The 15,247-nt window shown below is 42.7% G+C and overlaps 1 protein-coding gene across 7 annotated transcripts in view; it reads left to right on the top strand.

The window, feature by feature from the left end:
* Positions 1 to 12,186: 12,186 nt before the first annotated feature.
* Positions 12,187 to 15,247, top strand: part of ZNF91 (zinc finger protein 91) — a 61,205-nt gene continuing 58,144 nt past the window's right edge. For all 7 annotated transcript variants that reach the window (XM_077977106.1, XM_077977105.1, XM_077977104.1 and 4 more), the window contains exon 1: positions 12,187 to 12,332. In XM_077977106.1, coding sequence (XP_077833232.1) covers positions 12,330 to 12,332 — 3 coding nt within the window. In that variant the 5' untranslated portion in view covers positions 12,187 to 12,329. The remainder of the gene's footprint in view (positions 12,333 to 15,247) is intronic.

Raw genomic sequence — 15,247 nt, 5'->3', positions numbered from 1 at the left:
CTCTTGGCCCATCAGATGTTTGATGTTATTCCCTCCCCTCTCCTACCGTGCATTTGCCTATAAGAGACATAGTCACATGTTCCTGGGCCCAGCACCTAGGTGATGTCTTCCTGGAACCTGTCCACATGGGGATTGTGATATGTCGCGTGGCCCAGTACTTAACTTGATGTGACTCTCCTCTCATGCCTAGGCCTTGCTCACAGGTGTGATTGTGACACACAGCGTGGCCTAGCTTCTAGGTTATGTTACTCTCCTCTTATTCTTCAGTCATTTTCACAGGGGGCACTGTGACATAATTGCTAGACTGAGAACCTAGGTGATGTGACTCTCTACTGCTTGAAATACACCCAAAAGGAGAGTTTGATATATTGCTTGGCCAGGATCCTAGGTGATGTTACTCTTTTCTCCTGCCTAAACCCTGCTTACATTATTTATGTTGACAACATTATTTATGTTACTCTTTTCTCCTGCCTAAACCCTGCTTACATTATTTATGTTGGCCAAAACCTAGGTGATGTAACTCTCCTGCATGGGCTTTGGCTACAGGGGTAAGATGATGTATCTTTTCATTCATCACTCAGGTGGTGTGACTCTCCACTTATGCCTGGGCCTTGATAAAAGAGGAATTGTGACATATCCCTCGACCTAGTACTTAGTTGATGTAACTTGCCTTTATTGCCAGAGCATAGAATATTAAGAGTATTGTGACATATCTCTTGGCCCAACACCTAGGGGATGAGAGGCTCCTGCCTGGGCACTGCCCACAGGAGGCTTTGTGGCATGTTTCCCGCCTCATCACCTAGAAAGAGGTGACTCTCCTCTCTGGCCAGGTGAGGTGGCTCACGCCTGTAATTCCAGCGCTTTGAGAGGCCAAGGCAGGTGGATTACGAGGTCAGGAGTTCAAGACCAGCATGGTCAACACGGTGAAGCCTTGTATCTACTAAAAACACAAAAAGTAGCTGGGTATAGTGGCAAGTGGCTGTAATCCCAGCTACTCGGGAGGCTGAGGCAGGAGAATCATTTGAACCTGGGAGGTGGAGTTTGCAAATGAGCCAAGATTGAGCCTTTGTACTCCAGACTGGTGATAGTGCAAGACTACATCTAAGAAAAGAAGAAGAGGAAGAAGAAGAAGTTTTTCTCCTGCCTGAGCCTTGCCCACAGAAACATTGTGATATATCCTTGGGTTCAGCACCCAGCCTCAGCACCTATAGTTGCCTGATGGAACTCTGCCACCTGTGCCCTGTCTAGTTAGGCTATGGTAAAGTATAGCTAATTTCAATACCCAGGTGTTGTAGCTCTCCTGCCTGGCCACTGCCTTCCAGGGATATTTTGACATATGTTTGTGCCAATCACCTAGGTGATGTGAATCTTTTCACCTGCCTGGTCCTTGTTCACTGTGGGATAATGATGTCTATTGCTAGTTTCAGCACAGAGCTGATGTGACTTGTCTCTTTTTCCTAGATTTTGCCCAGAAAAAAAAAAATGACATATCACTACGCCCATCAGCAAGTTATGTTGCCTGGTCCTGCCCTTAAAAGACATTGTGACATATTGTAGTGATCAGCACCAATGTAATTTGCCTCCTGCCTAAACCCTGCCTCCTGGGGGCATTGTGACATATCTCTTGGCCCATGAACTATTTGATGTGACTCTCCTTTTTTGCCTGGGCTTTACCAATAGTAGAGATTGTGATCTATCTCTGGGCCCAGCACCTAGGTATTATGACTCTCCTCCCCTGCCTGGTCCATGCCCACAGAAAAGAGAGTGACTTATCTCTAGGCTCAACACACAAGTGATTCGATTTTTCTGCATGATCCCAGCTCATACAACTTATTGTGACTTCTCTAGGTCCATCACCTAGATGATGCGATTCTCCTTTTCTTCCTAGGAACTGTCCATAATGAGGAATGTGACACATCACTTGGCCTGGCACTTACGTGATATGACTCTCTTCTCTTGCCTGGGCCTATCAAATTGGGTGATTGTGTCATACAGCTTTACTCAGCACCTAGATAATGTGACTCCCCTGTTTCTTCTGAGTCCTACCCGCAGAGGTCATTGCAACATACCTCTGAGCCCCTCATTTAGGTAATTTGACTCTCCTGTCTGGACCCTCCCCTCAGTGATTTTTGTGACATATTTTTTGACTCAGCATCTAGGTAATGTGACTTTTCCCCACTTCTTGGACTCTGTCACAGAAGGTATTGTGATGTGTCACTGGGCTTGACACTTAGGTGAAGATACTATCTTCTCCTGCCTGGGCCCTGCATAAGTTGTATATTTTGACATGTCACTGGGTTCAACACATGTGGGATTCAGCTCTCTCACATGTACCATGAGCCTGGGGTTATTGGGACGTTTATTTTTACTCATCATCTCCGTGATATGACTTCTGTCCTCCGTGAACCCTGTGAAAAAGAAAGATTGTGACATATCACTGAAACCAGAACTTAGGTCATGTGACTCTTCTATCTAGCAACCACATATTCTGAATATTGTGACGTTTCACTGGGCAAAACACTTAAAAATTGGGAGGCTCCTGCCTCAGCCCTGTCTACAGGTGTTCTTGTGACATGTGTCTGCATCCATTACATAAAAGATGTGATGCCTTTTCTGCCTGCACTCTGCCCGCAGGAAAGATTGTGACACACTGCAGGGCCCAGCCACTAGGTGATGTGTCTCTCCTGCATGTGCATAACTTTCAGGAAAAAATTGTAATATGCCACTGGGTGAAAACCCAGATGATGTGACTCCCCTGCCTTGCCACAGCCCTCAGGGAAAAAATTTACAGATCAGTGGCCCAGCATCCAGGTGATGTGACTCTCCTGGGTGCTTTCTGCCAACAAGTTCGTTGGTAACATATATTTCGGCCCAGCTCATAGGTGTGATGATGGCTCTAATACCTTGTACCGGCCAATAGAAGAGATAGTGTCTCTCACAGCTAGGCTTAGAAAAAGGAGTAAAGGGGACAGGCACGGTGGCTCATGCCTGTAATCCCAGCACTTTGGGAGGCCGAAGTGGGTGAATCACCTGAGGTCGGGAGTTCAAGACTAGACTGACCAACATGAGGAAACCTTTTCTCTACTAAAAATACAAAATTATCAGGGCATGTTGGAGCTTGCCTGTAATCCTAGCTACTTGGGAGGCTGAGGAAGGAAAATCATTTGAAGCCAGGAGGCGGATGTTGTAGTGAGCTGAGATCACACCATTACACTCCAGCCTGAGCAACAAGAGCAAAACTCTCTCAAAAAAGTAGAATCCCGGGTCTCCTCTCTGTATGAAGGTTACAGAGAATTACCACTCTCTCGTTCTCTCGTTTATTGTATAAAGCACTTGGATGGTACAGAGCATATCATCACAGTTCCCAGCAAACAGGTTAGATTGTATTTCATGTAAGCACACCCTGCCAATTTTTAAAATTGTCATCCTCACACATGGAAAAAAACCCATAATTCTCATGGACAGATGCAGTCCACAGTCGAAATTGTGACTCTCACTTGTGAACATGGGGCTGCAGCTCTGATGGCGACTCATTTTTAAGCCCAGGTCATAGGTACGTGAAGACTCTCCTCTCTGGACTCAGCCAATTGGAGAGATGTTGACCACATAAGATCATGGGTCCAGAGCAGCACAAAGTTCGCAGAGCAGGTTGCAGCTCTCATGCACACCATTTACCATCCTCAAAGTGCCCTGATAGGGCCAACCACACAGGTAAGATTGTGAAACTTATATTCACACCCAGTCAATAGCAAAGATTGTCATCCACTTAAACACACTCTACCAGTACTTTGGGAGGCCAGATCAGGAGATCAGGAGTTCCAGTCCAGCCTGGCCAACATGTTGAAACCCAGTCTATGCTAAAAATACACAAAAACAAACCCAAAAAACCAGGCGTGGTGGTGGGTTCCTGTAATCCCAGTTACTTGCGAGGCTGAGACAGGAGAATTGCTTGAACTCTGGAGGCGTACATTGCAGTGAGCCAAGATCGCGCCACTGTACTCCAGCCTGGGTGATAGAGTGAGACTCAGTCTCAATAAAAACAAAAACAAGAAACCCAAAATAGTTTAGGAGAACAAAAACAAAACTATAAGGCCGAGCACGGTGGCTCACACCTGTAATCCCGCGTCATTGCACTCCAGCCTGGAGGACAAAAGTGAGACTTCATCTCAAAAAAAAAAAAAAATTCCCGGCTGCGTGCAGTGGCTCAGGGAGGCCCAGGCTGGGTGGATCACTTGAGGTCAAGAGTTTCAGGCCAGCCTGGCCAGCATGGCAAAACCCCGTCTCTACTAAAACTACAAAAATTAGCCATGCATGGTGGTTTGTGTCCGTAGTAACAGATACTCATGAGGCTGAGGCAGGAAAATCAAACCCAAGAAGTGGAGGTTGAAGTAGGCCAAAATTATGCCACTGCACTCCAGTCTGGGTGACAAAGCAAAACTCAGAAAAAAAAATTGCCAAAAAGAAAAGTTCAGGACAAGATCCATTTACAGCTCAATTCTATCAGACATTCAAAAAGTTGTGGGTGGGCGTGGTGGCTCACGTCTGTAATCCCAGCTCTTTGGGAGGCTGAGGCAGGTGGATCATGAGGTCAGGAGTTCGAGATCTCCTGACCAACATGGTGAAACCCCATCTCTACTAAAAAAATAAAAATTAGCCCTGCATGTTGGCAGACACCTGTAATCCCAGCTACTCAGGAGGCTGAGGCAGAAGAATTGCTTGAACCTGAGAGGCAGAGGTTGCAGTGAGCTGGGATCATGCCACTGCTCTGTCTAAAAGAAAAAAAAAATATAAGTCAGTCTTGTAACTTTTTCTTTTGGTTTTGCTGTTGTACTTTTAACTTAAAATAACTTTAAGAAGTAAAAAACGCCTGTCTACATCCATTCCTATCTGCCCTGGAACACTTAATTGGCTGTAAGTCTTTTGACTCTTAAGGCCCTCAGCCATAGGGAATCTTGCCAAGGGAAAACTGACACTAGAATTATATGACTTCTCCTGTGACAAAACCTTTTCTATCCCAGATACCAGTATACTATGCCATACAAAAGTTGGGGGAAAAATATATTTGTCTACTGTTAACAAGTCTATAACAATTTAGACACCAAGGACCAGGCATTGCTTGCATTTAATTTATACCCTCCTCAGGATACTATACCTATGGAGATAAATTGGCTGGAAAAGAGATTAAATTTATTCAATTCTAATTTAATGTTGGTCCTACAATTCTCAACATTTATCACAAGATCCAAATAACTTGATAAGAAGGGTAAATGCACTGTGAGTCTGATCAAAAACTATGAAGATGCATGCAGTGGTTTTTTGGTTGGTTAGGCTGTTTACTGCCCTCTGACTCTACCTATAATCTTGTTTGCCTAATCCTTGCTATCTTTTTTTATGTTTCTTGTAAATATTATGCCAGATACAGTAGAAGGAAAGGTAGAATTAAAGACCTGAATCATGATAGCCCAGAAAATAGATTTGATCTGGCATTTTTTTTCTTTTATTTTTGTTTTTGATTATACCCTTGGCCTGACTCCATCTCACCCCTTAAACAATTGGCTGTTACATCAGGTCATACCATGTCCTCCCTGCATTATCCAGATTGCTAATATTTAAAACTATTACCACCAGCCAGACTACTCTAGGATAGAGCCTTCCTAGCATTGTGGGACCTCACCTAATGACCAGATCAGACAACTCTAGGAGTAACCCTTCCTAGTGCCATGGGACCTGCTGCTGTTGGCCTGCATATGCATTCTGTGGAATGCTTTTTGGCCAAGGAGAGGGACTGAGGACGAAGCTCCGTTTTTTCATTTTTTTTTTCTTTTTTTTGAGATGGAGTTTCACTCTGTCACCATGCTGGAGTGCAGTGGCACAATCTCAGCTCACTGCAACCTCAGCCTCTGGGTTCAAGTGATTCTCCTGCCTCAGCCTCTTAAGTAGCTGGGATTACAGGTGTGTGCCACCACACTCGGCTAATTTTTGCAATTTTAGTAGAGATGGAGTTTCTCCATGTTGGTCAGGCTGCTCTCGAACTTCTGACCTTGTGATCTTCCTGCGTCAGTCTCCCAAAGTTTTGGGATTATAGGTGTGAGCCACCGTGCCTGCCCTCTAATTTTTTTACTTTGCCCAGATTCCTACATAAGGGGTCTAGGGATTCATGCCCTACAAACCACAAATTCTCATCAGATGGGGTTTATTTGACCTTATGTGTCAGGGCTTACTTTTCAGTCTGACTCTGGCATAACATTATGAGACAAGAAAAAAATATTTAAACTCAAAATATATTTCCTTTTCATACCTTGAAATTGCCTCACAAAGTCTCTTGTGGGAAAAATTAACATTCTATAGAGAATCCCCTTTCCTCTTTATTTTCCTTTTTCTTTTTGCAGATGCAGGAGATAATCAACTAAGAGCCAGGCACCTGTTTAGGTCTGATAAGAAACATTTTACAACCTGCTCTCTCTTTTAAGTCACCTATCTGAGAGATTCCTCTGTACAATAAAACTTGGTTTCCACAATCCTTTACCTTAACCTAAACCTTCCTTTTCATTGATCCCAGATCTTCAGATAAATTCTACCAATTGTCAACCACAAAAATATTTAAATTTACCTGGAAGCCACCCGCTTTGAGTTGTCCCGCCTTTCTGAACCAAGCCAATATATTTCTTTTCTTTTTGCCTTTTTTTTTTTTTTTTGACAGAGTTTCTCTGTTGCCCAGGCTAGAGTGCAGTGGTGCAATCTCTGCTAAATGCAAACTCTGGCTCCAGGGTTCAAGTGATTCTTCTGCCTCAGCCTCCCAAGTAGATGGGATTACAGGCACCCAACACTGCACCTGGCTAATTTTTGTATTTTTAGTAGAGACGGGGTTTCACCATCTTGGCCAGGCTCGTCTCAAACTCCTGACCTCATGATCCACCCGCCTCGGCCACCCAAAGTGCTGGGATTACAGGCGTGAACCACCTTGCCCGGCCACCAATGTATTTCTTTAATGTATTTGATTGATGTCTCATGCCCAAATATATAAAAGCAAGCTGTACCCTGACCACATTGGGCACATGTTCTCAGGACCTCCTGAAGGCTGTATCACAGGCCATAGTCACTCATATTTGGCTCAGAATCAATCTCTTCCAAAAAATTTTTTTAAAGTAATCTATGAGAAACTCACATCCAACATTACATTGAATGGGAAAAAGTTGAAAACATTTTCTCTGAGAACTGGAACAAGACCATAGTGCCCACTCTCACCACTTCTATTCAACATAGTACTGGAATTCCTATCCAGATCTATTGGAGAAAAGAAAGAAAGAAAGATCACCCAAGTTGGTAAAGAGGTAGTCAAATTGCCACTGTTCACTGATGTTATAATTACATACTTAGGAAACCCTAAATACTTATCAAAAAGCTCCTAGGTCTGATAAATCAGTAAATTTCAGAATACAAAATCAATGTGCAAATATTAGTGGCATTGGTATACACCTACAGCAACCAAACTGATATTTAAATCGAAAACTCAACCCCTTTTAAAGCAGCAGCACAAAAAAATAATTAGGAATATACCTAATAAAGGTGATGAAATATTGCTACAAGAAAACCATAAAACATTGCTGAAAGAGGCCTGGTGTAGTGGCTCACCCCTGTAATCCAAGCACTTTGGGAGTCTGAGGTGGGTGGATCACAAGATCAGGAGTTCGAGATCAGCCTAGCCAACATTGTGAAACCACGTAGCTACTAAAACTACAAAAATTAGCCAGGTGTGGTGGCGCACACCTGTAGTTCAGCTACTCAGGAGGCTGAGGTAGGAGAATCGCTTGAACTCATGAGGCAGGGGTTGCAGTGAGCCAAGATCATGCTACTGCACTTCATCCTGGGCAACAGAGTGAGACTCCGTCTAAAAAAAAAAGAAATTAATGAAAGCATAGATAACACAAACAAATGAAAACACATCCTATTCTTATAGATGTGTACAATTTGTATTGTAAAAATGATTATACTACCAAAAGTAATCTGCAAATTCAATGCAATTCCCATGAAAATAACAGTTCTTCACAGAACTAAAAAAATGTGAAACAAAAAATGAGCCTGAATAGCCAAAGCAAGAATAAACAAAACAAAAATCAACTCAAGATGGATCAAAAATGTTAAGACCTGAAACTATAATAATTCTAGAATATTGGAAAAACTCTTCTAGACATCGGCTTTTGCAAAGAGTGCGTGAGCAAGAACCCAAAAGCACATGCAACAAAAAACAAAGACAGATGAGGCTTAATTCTCAAAAGAAGATACGCAAATGGCCAAGAAACATAGATAAATATGCTCAACATTGCCAATGATTAATGATCAGGAAAATGCAAATCAAAACCACAAGGTGATACCACCTAATTCCTGCAAAACCAGCCATAATTAAAACATCAAAAAATAATACATGTTGGCATGGCTGTGGTGAAAAAAGAATACTTTTTCACTGCTGGTGGGTATGTAAACTAGTACAATCACTATGAAAAGCAGTATGGAGATTCATTAAATAAAAGTAGAATTACCATTTGATTAAGCAATCCTACTACTGGGTATCTACATGAAGAAAAAGAAATTATATGAGTAAGACACTTGCACATGCATGTTTATAGCAGCACAATTTGCAATTGCAAAAATATGGAAGCAGCCTAATGCCCATCAGCTAATGAGTGGAAAAAGAAAATGTGGCATATGTATACCAATGCATACTGCTCAGCCATAACAAGGAATAACATAATAGCATTTGCAGCAATCTCAATGTAGTTGGAGACCATTATTCTATGTAACTCAGGAATAAAAAATCAAACATTGTATGTTCTCACTTATAAGTGGGAACTAAACTATGAGAATGCAAAGGCATAAGAATTGTATAATGGACTCTGGGTACTCAGCAGAAAGGGCAGGAGAGGGGGTGAGGGGTAAAAGACTATTTATTGGGTACAGTGCACACTGCTTGGGGGATGGGTGCACCTAAATCTTAGAAATGATTACAAAAGAACTTATCCATGTAACCAAACATCACCTGTACCTTAAAAACTTTGGAAGTATTAATAATTACAAACAAAAACAAAAAAACACAAAACCCCTTAAGTTTAACTTTCTATGTTTTGGCTGTTCATTTTTTGTTTAGAAAGGGTCTCTGTCACCAGAATAGAGTGAAGTGACTTAATGAGGGTTCACTGCAGCCTCAACTTCTGGGCTTATGCAATTTTCCTCCCTCAGCCTCCTGAATAACTGGTACTAAATGTGCAGGCTACCATGCTCAGTTAATTAAAAAAAATTTTTTTAGACATGTGTTTTTGGCATGTTGCCCAGGCTCATCTCAAATTCCTGGGCTTAAACAGTCTTCATTTCTTGGTCTCCCAAACTGCTGGGATTATAAGCATGAGCCAACATGCCTGACCAGAATTTTTTAATTTAATTTTATTTTTTTATATTTTTGAAACGGAGTCTCACTCTGTTACCAGGCTGGAGTTCAGTGGTGCGATCTCAGCCCACTGTAACCTCTGCTTTCTGGGTTCAAGTGATTCTCCTGCCTCAGCCTCCTGAGTAGCTGAGACTACAGGTGCACACCACCACGCCTGTCTAATTTTTGTATTTTTTAGTAGAGATGGGGTTTCACCATATTTGCCAGGCTGGTCTCCAATTCCTAACCTTGTGATCCACCCACCTCAGTCTCCCAAAGTGCTGGGATTACAGGCGTGAGCCACTGCACCCAGCTCAGAATCTATAATATGTTATAAAAAAGCTAACTATATTTAGATTTGTTAGCTAAGAGAAAATTTGAAAAAACATCTTTTATTAAATGTTAGAAGCAAACTTTTGGTGCTGCAAAAGAAATAGTACTTGAATGTAAATTTTCTCAGCAAGGCAATATTTACTTTTATAGAAGGGTGCATCTCACGAATGGAGCAATGGCAAGAGCACACCTGAAGAAGGGAGGGAAAGGGGTTCTTAGCCCTGACACAGGTAGCCCCTACTGCTGTGTCATTCCCCTGTTGGCTAGGGTTGGACTGCACAGTCTAAACTAATTCCCATTGGCTGTTTTAAAGAGAGGAGGTGTACAAGCCAGAGTGGTGAGGTGAGCAGTTTGGGCGAGAAATACTTTTATGGAACAGGTGACCAAAGGTGACTCAGGTCAGAGCAGGTGACCAGGGGTACAGATGTAAACTACTGATTAGTACTGGTGAGAAGGTTGTTTACTAAAACTGGAGACATAAACAATGAAGAAGTTAAACTTTAAAATGGAGAATAAAGAATGAGAGAGCTGAATATACTGACATACTGATTCTTTGAAGAGAAATTTAGAACTCACTGTATTTAACATTAAAATACATAAATAAAACAGTTCAAAATTACTTCCTAGGGGATTTCACTAAGAATTAGTTTAAGAGTTAATGTAATTTTATATATATATATGAAAAACTAAGACTACTAGCTGTAAAAAAAAAACTAATTATTCAAAGAGCGTGTTTAAGGCCAGGTGTCATGGCCCATGCCTTGTAATCCCAACACTAGGAGGCTGAGATAGGCAGATCATTTTGAGCTTAGGAGTTTGAGACCAGCCAGAGCAACATGGCAAATTCCAGTCACTGGTTAAAATAAGGAAATAAACCGGGCATGATGGTGCACTCCTGTAATCCCAGCTACTCCAGAAGCTGAGGTTGGAGAATCGCTTGAACCTGGGAGATGGAGGTTGCAGTGAGCCGAAATCATGCCACTGCACTTCAGCCTGGGTGACAGAACAAGCTTCTATTCGGCCTGGGTGACAGAACAAGCTTTTATCTCGGAAATTAAAAGAAAATAGAGAGTGTATAAACAAAAGAAAAATATGCTCTTGATGAAAAAAGTTAGAAACATTTGTCTGTTTTGAAATTACTTAAAGGTTGTTTCAAATTGAAAAAGTAAAAATAATATAGATTAAAATAAAATATAAAATGTTAAAAAATGGACCGGCATCGTGGCTTGCCCATGTAATCCCAGTACTTTGGGAGGCTAAGGCAGGTGGATCACCTGAGACCAGGAGTTCGAGACCAGCCTGGCCAACATGGTGAAACCGCATCTCTACCCTCTACTAAAAATACAAAAAATTAGTCGGATATGGTGGTGCACGCCTGTAATCCCAGCTACTCGAGAGGCTGAAGAGGAGAATCCCTTGGACCTGAAAGGCAGAGGTTGCAGAGAGCTGAGATCACGCCACTGGACTTCAGCCTGGGCCACAGAGCAAGACTCTGTCAAAAAAAAAAAAAAAAAAGAAAAAAATTAAAAAATTATAAGAAATTATAAAATATGTATAAAAATCTAGAGAGGTCAAAAAGACCAATGTACTTTATTTTATTTTTCTTTTCTTTTTTTTTTTTCTGGGGTGCAGTGGCATGATCTCAACTCACTGCAACCTCTGCCTCCCGGGTTCAAGCGATTCCCCTGCCTCAGCCTCCCGAGTAGCTCAGCTATTTTTTATTTTTTATTTTTCGTGTTTTTTTTTGAGACAAAATTTCACTCTTACTGTTCAGACTTGAGTGTATTGGCACGATCTAGGGTTACTGCAACCTCGGCCTCCCGGGTTCAAGCAATTCTCCTGCCGCAGCCTCCCGAGTAGTTGGGATTACAGGCACGTGTCACCACGCTCAGCTAATTTTGTATTTTTGGTAGAGATGGGGTTTCACCATGTTAGCCAGAGTGGTCTTGGACTCCTGACCTCAAGAGATCCACCTGCCTCGGCCTCCCAAAGTGTTGGGATTACAGGTGTGAGCCATGGTGCCCGGTTGAGGAACTTACAACGTTTTATCAAATTGGGTTTATTATTGATAATACACTATTAATAAAGTAAAAGTTGATTTTTCTCTGGAAAAAAAATTTTATGTATTATTAATATACATAAAATATTTTTGTTCACACTTTGAGTGCATTGAAAAAGAGAGCAAAGAAGAGACAGGATTTTCCCATGCTCTGAGGTGGGCCTGGCCGAGCTCAGGGAGGAAGCCCTGCCTGGAAAGGCTGCAGCCTACGCTGGCACTCCATTCAGTCCAGTGTCTGATCACATCTTCTGTCACTCAGTGCCCGAGAAGGCGGGGTCTTAAACGTTATCTAATCAGGGAAGCTGGACTGGGAACTGTCCAATCAGGCACAAAGCTGGAGCAGACAGGGCGGCTTCCGGGATGTGGCGGGGCCTTTGTCTCTCGCTGCCGCTGGAGCTCTAGGTCCCCTCTTCACTGCTCTGTATCCTGTGCTCCAGGAAGCCCAGCCTATGTGGCCCTGTGACCTGCAGGTATTGGAGATCCACAGCGAAGACGCCAGGAACCCCTGGAAACCTAGAAATGGTGAGAGTGCTAGGTGCGACGTCCCGAGAGAGGGAACGGGGCTGGTTGAAACCGGTGGGAAGCGGCTGTGGCGGGACTCAGGCCTCTCCGTATTCAGCTCCACGATCTGTGCCCCGAGTTCTCCTTGCCCAGCTCGGCCTCAGTCCCCTTCAACGATAAGATGGCGGCTGCGCTGACAGCCGGGCTCCGGGCGTCCTGTCTCTTCCCTGCTCAGTGACTGTGCCCTGACCTGGAGCCCTCTCTGGGCAGCTCTGCACCGGCAGCGCCGCGTCTCTTCCAGATTGTGCAGGGACAGCGGGAGGGTTGTCAGGGTAGAATCCTGACTCGGGGTGCTGGTTCATGAATAGGAAGAGTTTTAGTCCGTGGGCTTCCCAGGGCCTGTTTTTTTCCTATTAAAAATTTATGGACGTCACCTCGAAAATATTAAATAATTAAAGAGTGATTCAAAAATTTTAGAGCACCCAACTATGGTTTGTAATCTGTGGTCTATGAAAGGACTTGAAGGAAATATTTTTATAAGGTTCATGATAAAGAACCAAATTGAGTAATTTGTTAGGTACAGTTATGTAGGGTTTTTTTTTGTTTTGTATTGTTTTTTTGAGGAGTTGTTTTGCTCTCTCACCCGGGCTGGAGTACAATGGCATTATCTCAGCCCACCGTAGCCTCTGCCTCCTGGGTTCAAGCAATTCTCCTGCCTCAGCCTCCCTAGTAGCTGGGATTGCAGGCGCCTGCCACCACACCAGGTCAATTTTTTTTATTTTTTGGAGAGACGGGGTTTCACCTTGTTGGCCAGACTGGTCTCGAACTCCTGACCTCTGGTGAACCGCCCACCTTTGCTTCTGAAAGTGCTGGAATTAGAGGCGTGAACCACCTCTCCCGGCCTCCCTTCTTAGTTTTTACAATCAAGGTAGAAATATCCTGGTTATGTAATCAGAGCTTAATTGGCATTTTATACTTGGTTAAGCCTAAATTTTGTTTCTGCCAATGTAGTAATTTACCAAAAAGTGCTCTTGAGTTTAGATTTTTATTTTCAGAAGTAGAAATCCGGGGACTAGAGACACCTCAATCTAATTGCCTGCCACTTAATGATTTTCACACTCCACAGGGGACTGATTTTTCCCTGAATTTTTTACATGTGTCCCAAGCAGGGCCTCAAGTCCACCCCTCATCCCCTATTCCTCCAGGCTAACTCTGGCTTGCAGTAAAATTCTAAATTTCCAGTTTCGTCTGACATCCCCAAATGCCAGTTTCTCCTCCCTAATTCACTTTATCAACTATTTGTTCTGTAGTGTACATTTTGATACCTATTTTAATCATTTTTATTTTTAAATGTTGAGACATTTAAAATGTCTCACTACAACCTCTGCCTACTGGGCTCAAATGATCCTCCTGTCTCAATCTCCCAAGCAGCTGGAATTACAGGCGCCTACGACCCCGTCTGGCTAATTTTTGTATTTTTAGTACAGACAGCATTTCACTATGTTGGCCAGGCTGGTCTCAAACTCCTGACCTCAAGTGGTCCACCCGCCTCGGCCTCCCAAAGAGCTGGGATTACAGACGTGAGCCACCGCATCTGGCCAATTAATTATTTTTTTGACAAAGCATTTGATGGCACATTTAAAAAGATTTGTTTTCTTTTTGTAAATATTTCCTATGAGAAGAAAGCAAATAATAATCTCCTGACACTGTATTGTAAAATATCTCTGTGCATTTTTTTCTTCTATTTTCCCTAGACACAGATATCTTATCAGAATGTTTTTGGGTCAGGTTTTCCTTTTGGAAACCTTATAGGGTGATGTGTCTTCAGTCACCCTTCAGTTTTTGCTTGAACCTGGGTTTCAGTACTGTATGGGGATAAACCAAGACACCCACCATGGCTATGTCTGCTCGAGTGTCTAGTGAATATCAGCTTCTGGGTCATATTCTCTCCTAGGACAACCTGAGGTATTGAGTGTAGCTTCTCAAGTGTGCGCGTAGATGCCCAGAGGCTAAGAGGCATTTCCTGGTGCACCTTTTTTTAAAGTTAATTCCTTGAGACATTAATATTGCCTTCACCCAATTCAGCTTTCATTTCTTGGAGACACATTGCTGGTCAGCCAATCAGATACTAATATTGAGGAGAAAACAAATAATTTCTGCCTCCTGGATTCCTTTAGGGGGCAGAAAAATAGTACAAGAAAAAAAGTAAAAAAATTTCTAGAAAAAAGATACCCACCACTCCAAAAGACAAAAAAAAAAAAAAAAGAAAGAAAAAAAACCAACCCAAAAAACTGACCCCAGTGAGATGGTGTAAGAACTTGCAGAGTAAAATGCTCCTGAGGCACTCACTGGGGGCATAGTTCAGAGTCTCCTGAGAGGAGGTTATTGAGCACTTAAGTGAGCATGATGGGGTGGGACAGTCTCTCAAGTAATTGAATGGCCTGACTTGACACATGAGGAAGACATCTGTACCTTGAAAAGCTTTGTTCACTTCCTTTGACCTAAGGGTTTTTTTTTTTTTTTTCCTGTCTTATTTATTTATTTATTTATTTATTTATTTATTTTTGAGTCGAAGTCTTGCCGTGTGGCCCAGGCTGGAGTGCAGTGGTGTGATCTCAGCTCATTGCAACCTCTGCCTCCTGGGTTCAAACATTCAAGGAATTCTCCTGTCTCAGCCTCCCCAGTAGCTGGGATTACAGAGGTGCACCACCACGCGCAGCTAATTTTTGTATTCTAAGTAGAGATGGGGTTTCACCATGTGGCCCAGGATGCTCTCGAATTCCTGCCCTCATGATCCTTCCACCTTGGCCTCCCAAAGCACTGGAATTACAGATGTGAGCCACCGTGCCTGGTTCTATATCCTGGTATTTTGATTTTTGAGTTTAATGCTAAATTTTATGTGATGAAACTTAGTACCTCCTAGAAGTGTTCCCGTG

This window comes from Macaca mulatta, chromosome 19 (assembly GCF_049350105.2).
Source record: "Macaca mulatta isolate MMU2019108-1 chromosome 19, T2T-MMU8v2.0, whole genome shotgun sequence".
NCBI lineage: Eukaryota > Metazoa > Chordata > Mammalia > Primates > Cercopithecidae > Macaca > Macaca mulatta.
The sequence above is the reverse complement of the archived record's forward strand: the minus strand, read 5'-3'. Positions and strand labels throughout refer to the sequence as shown.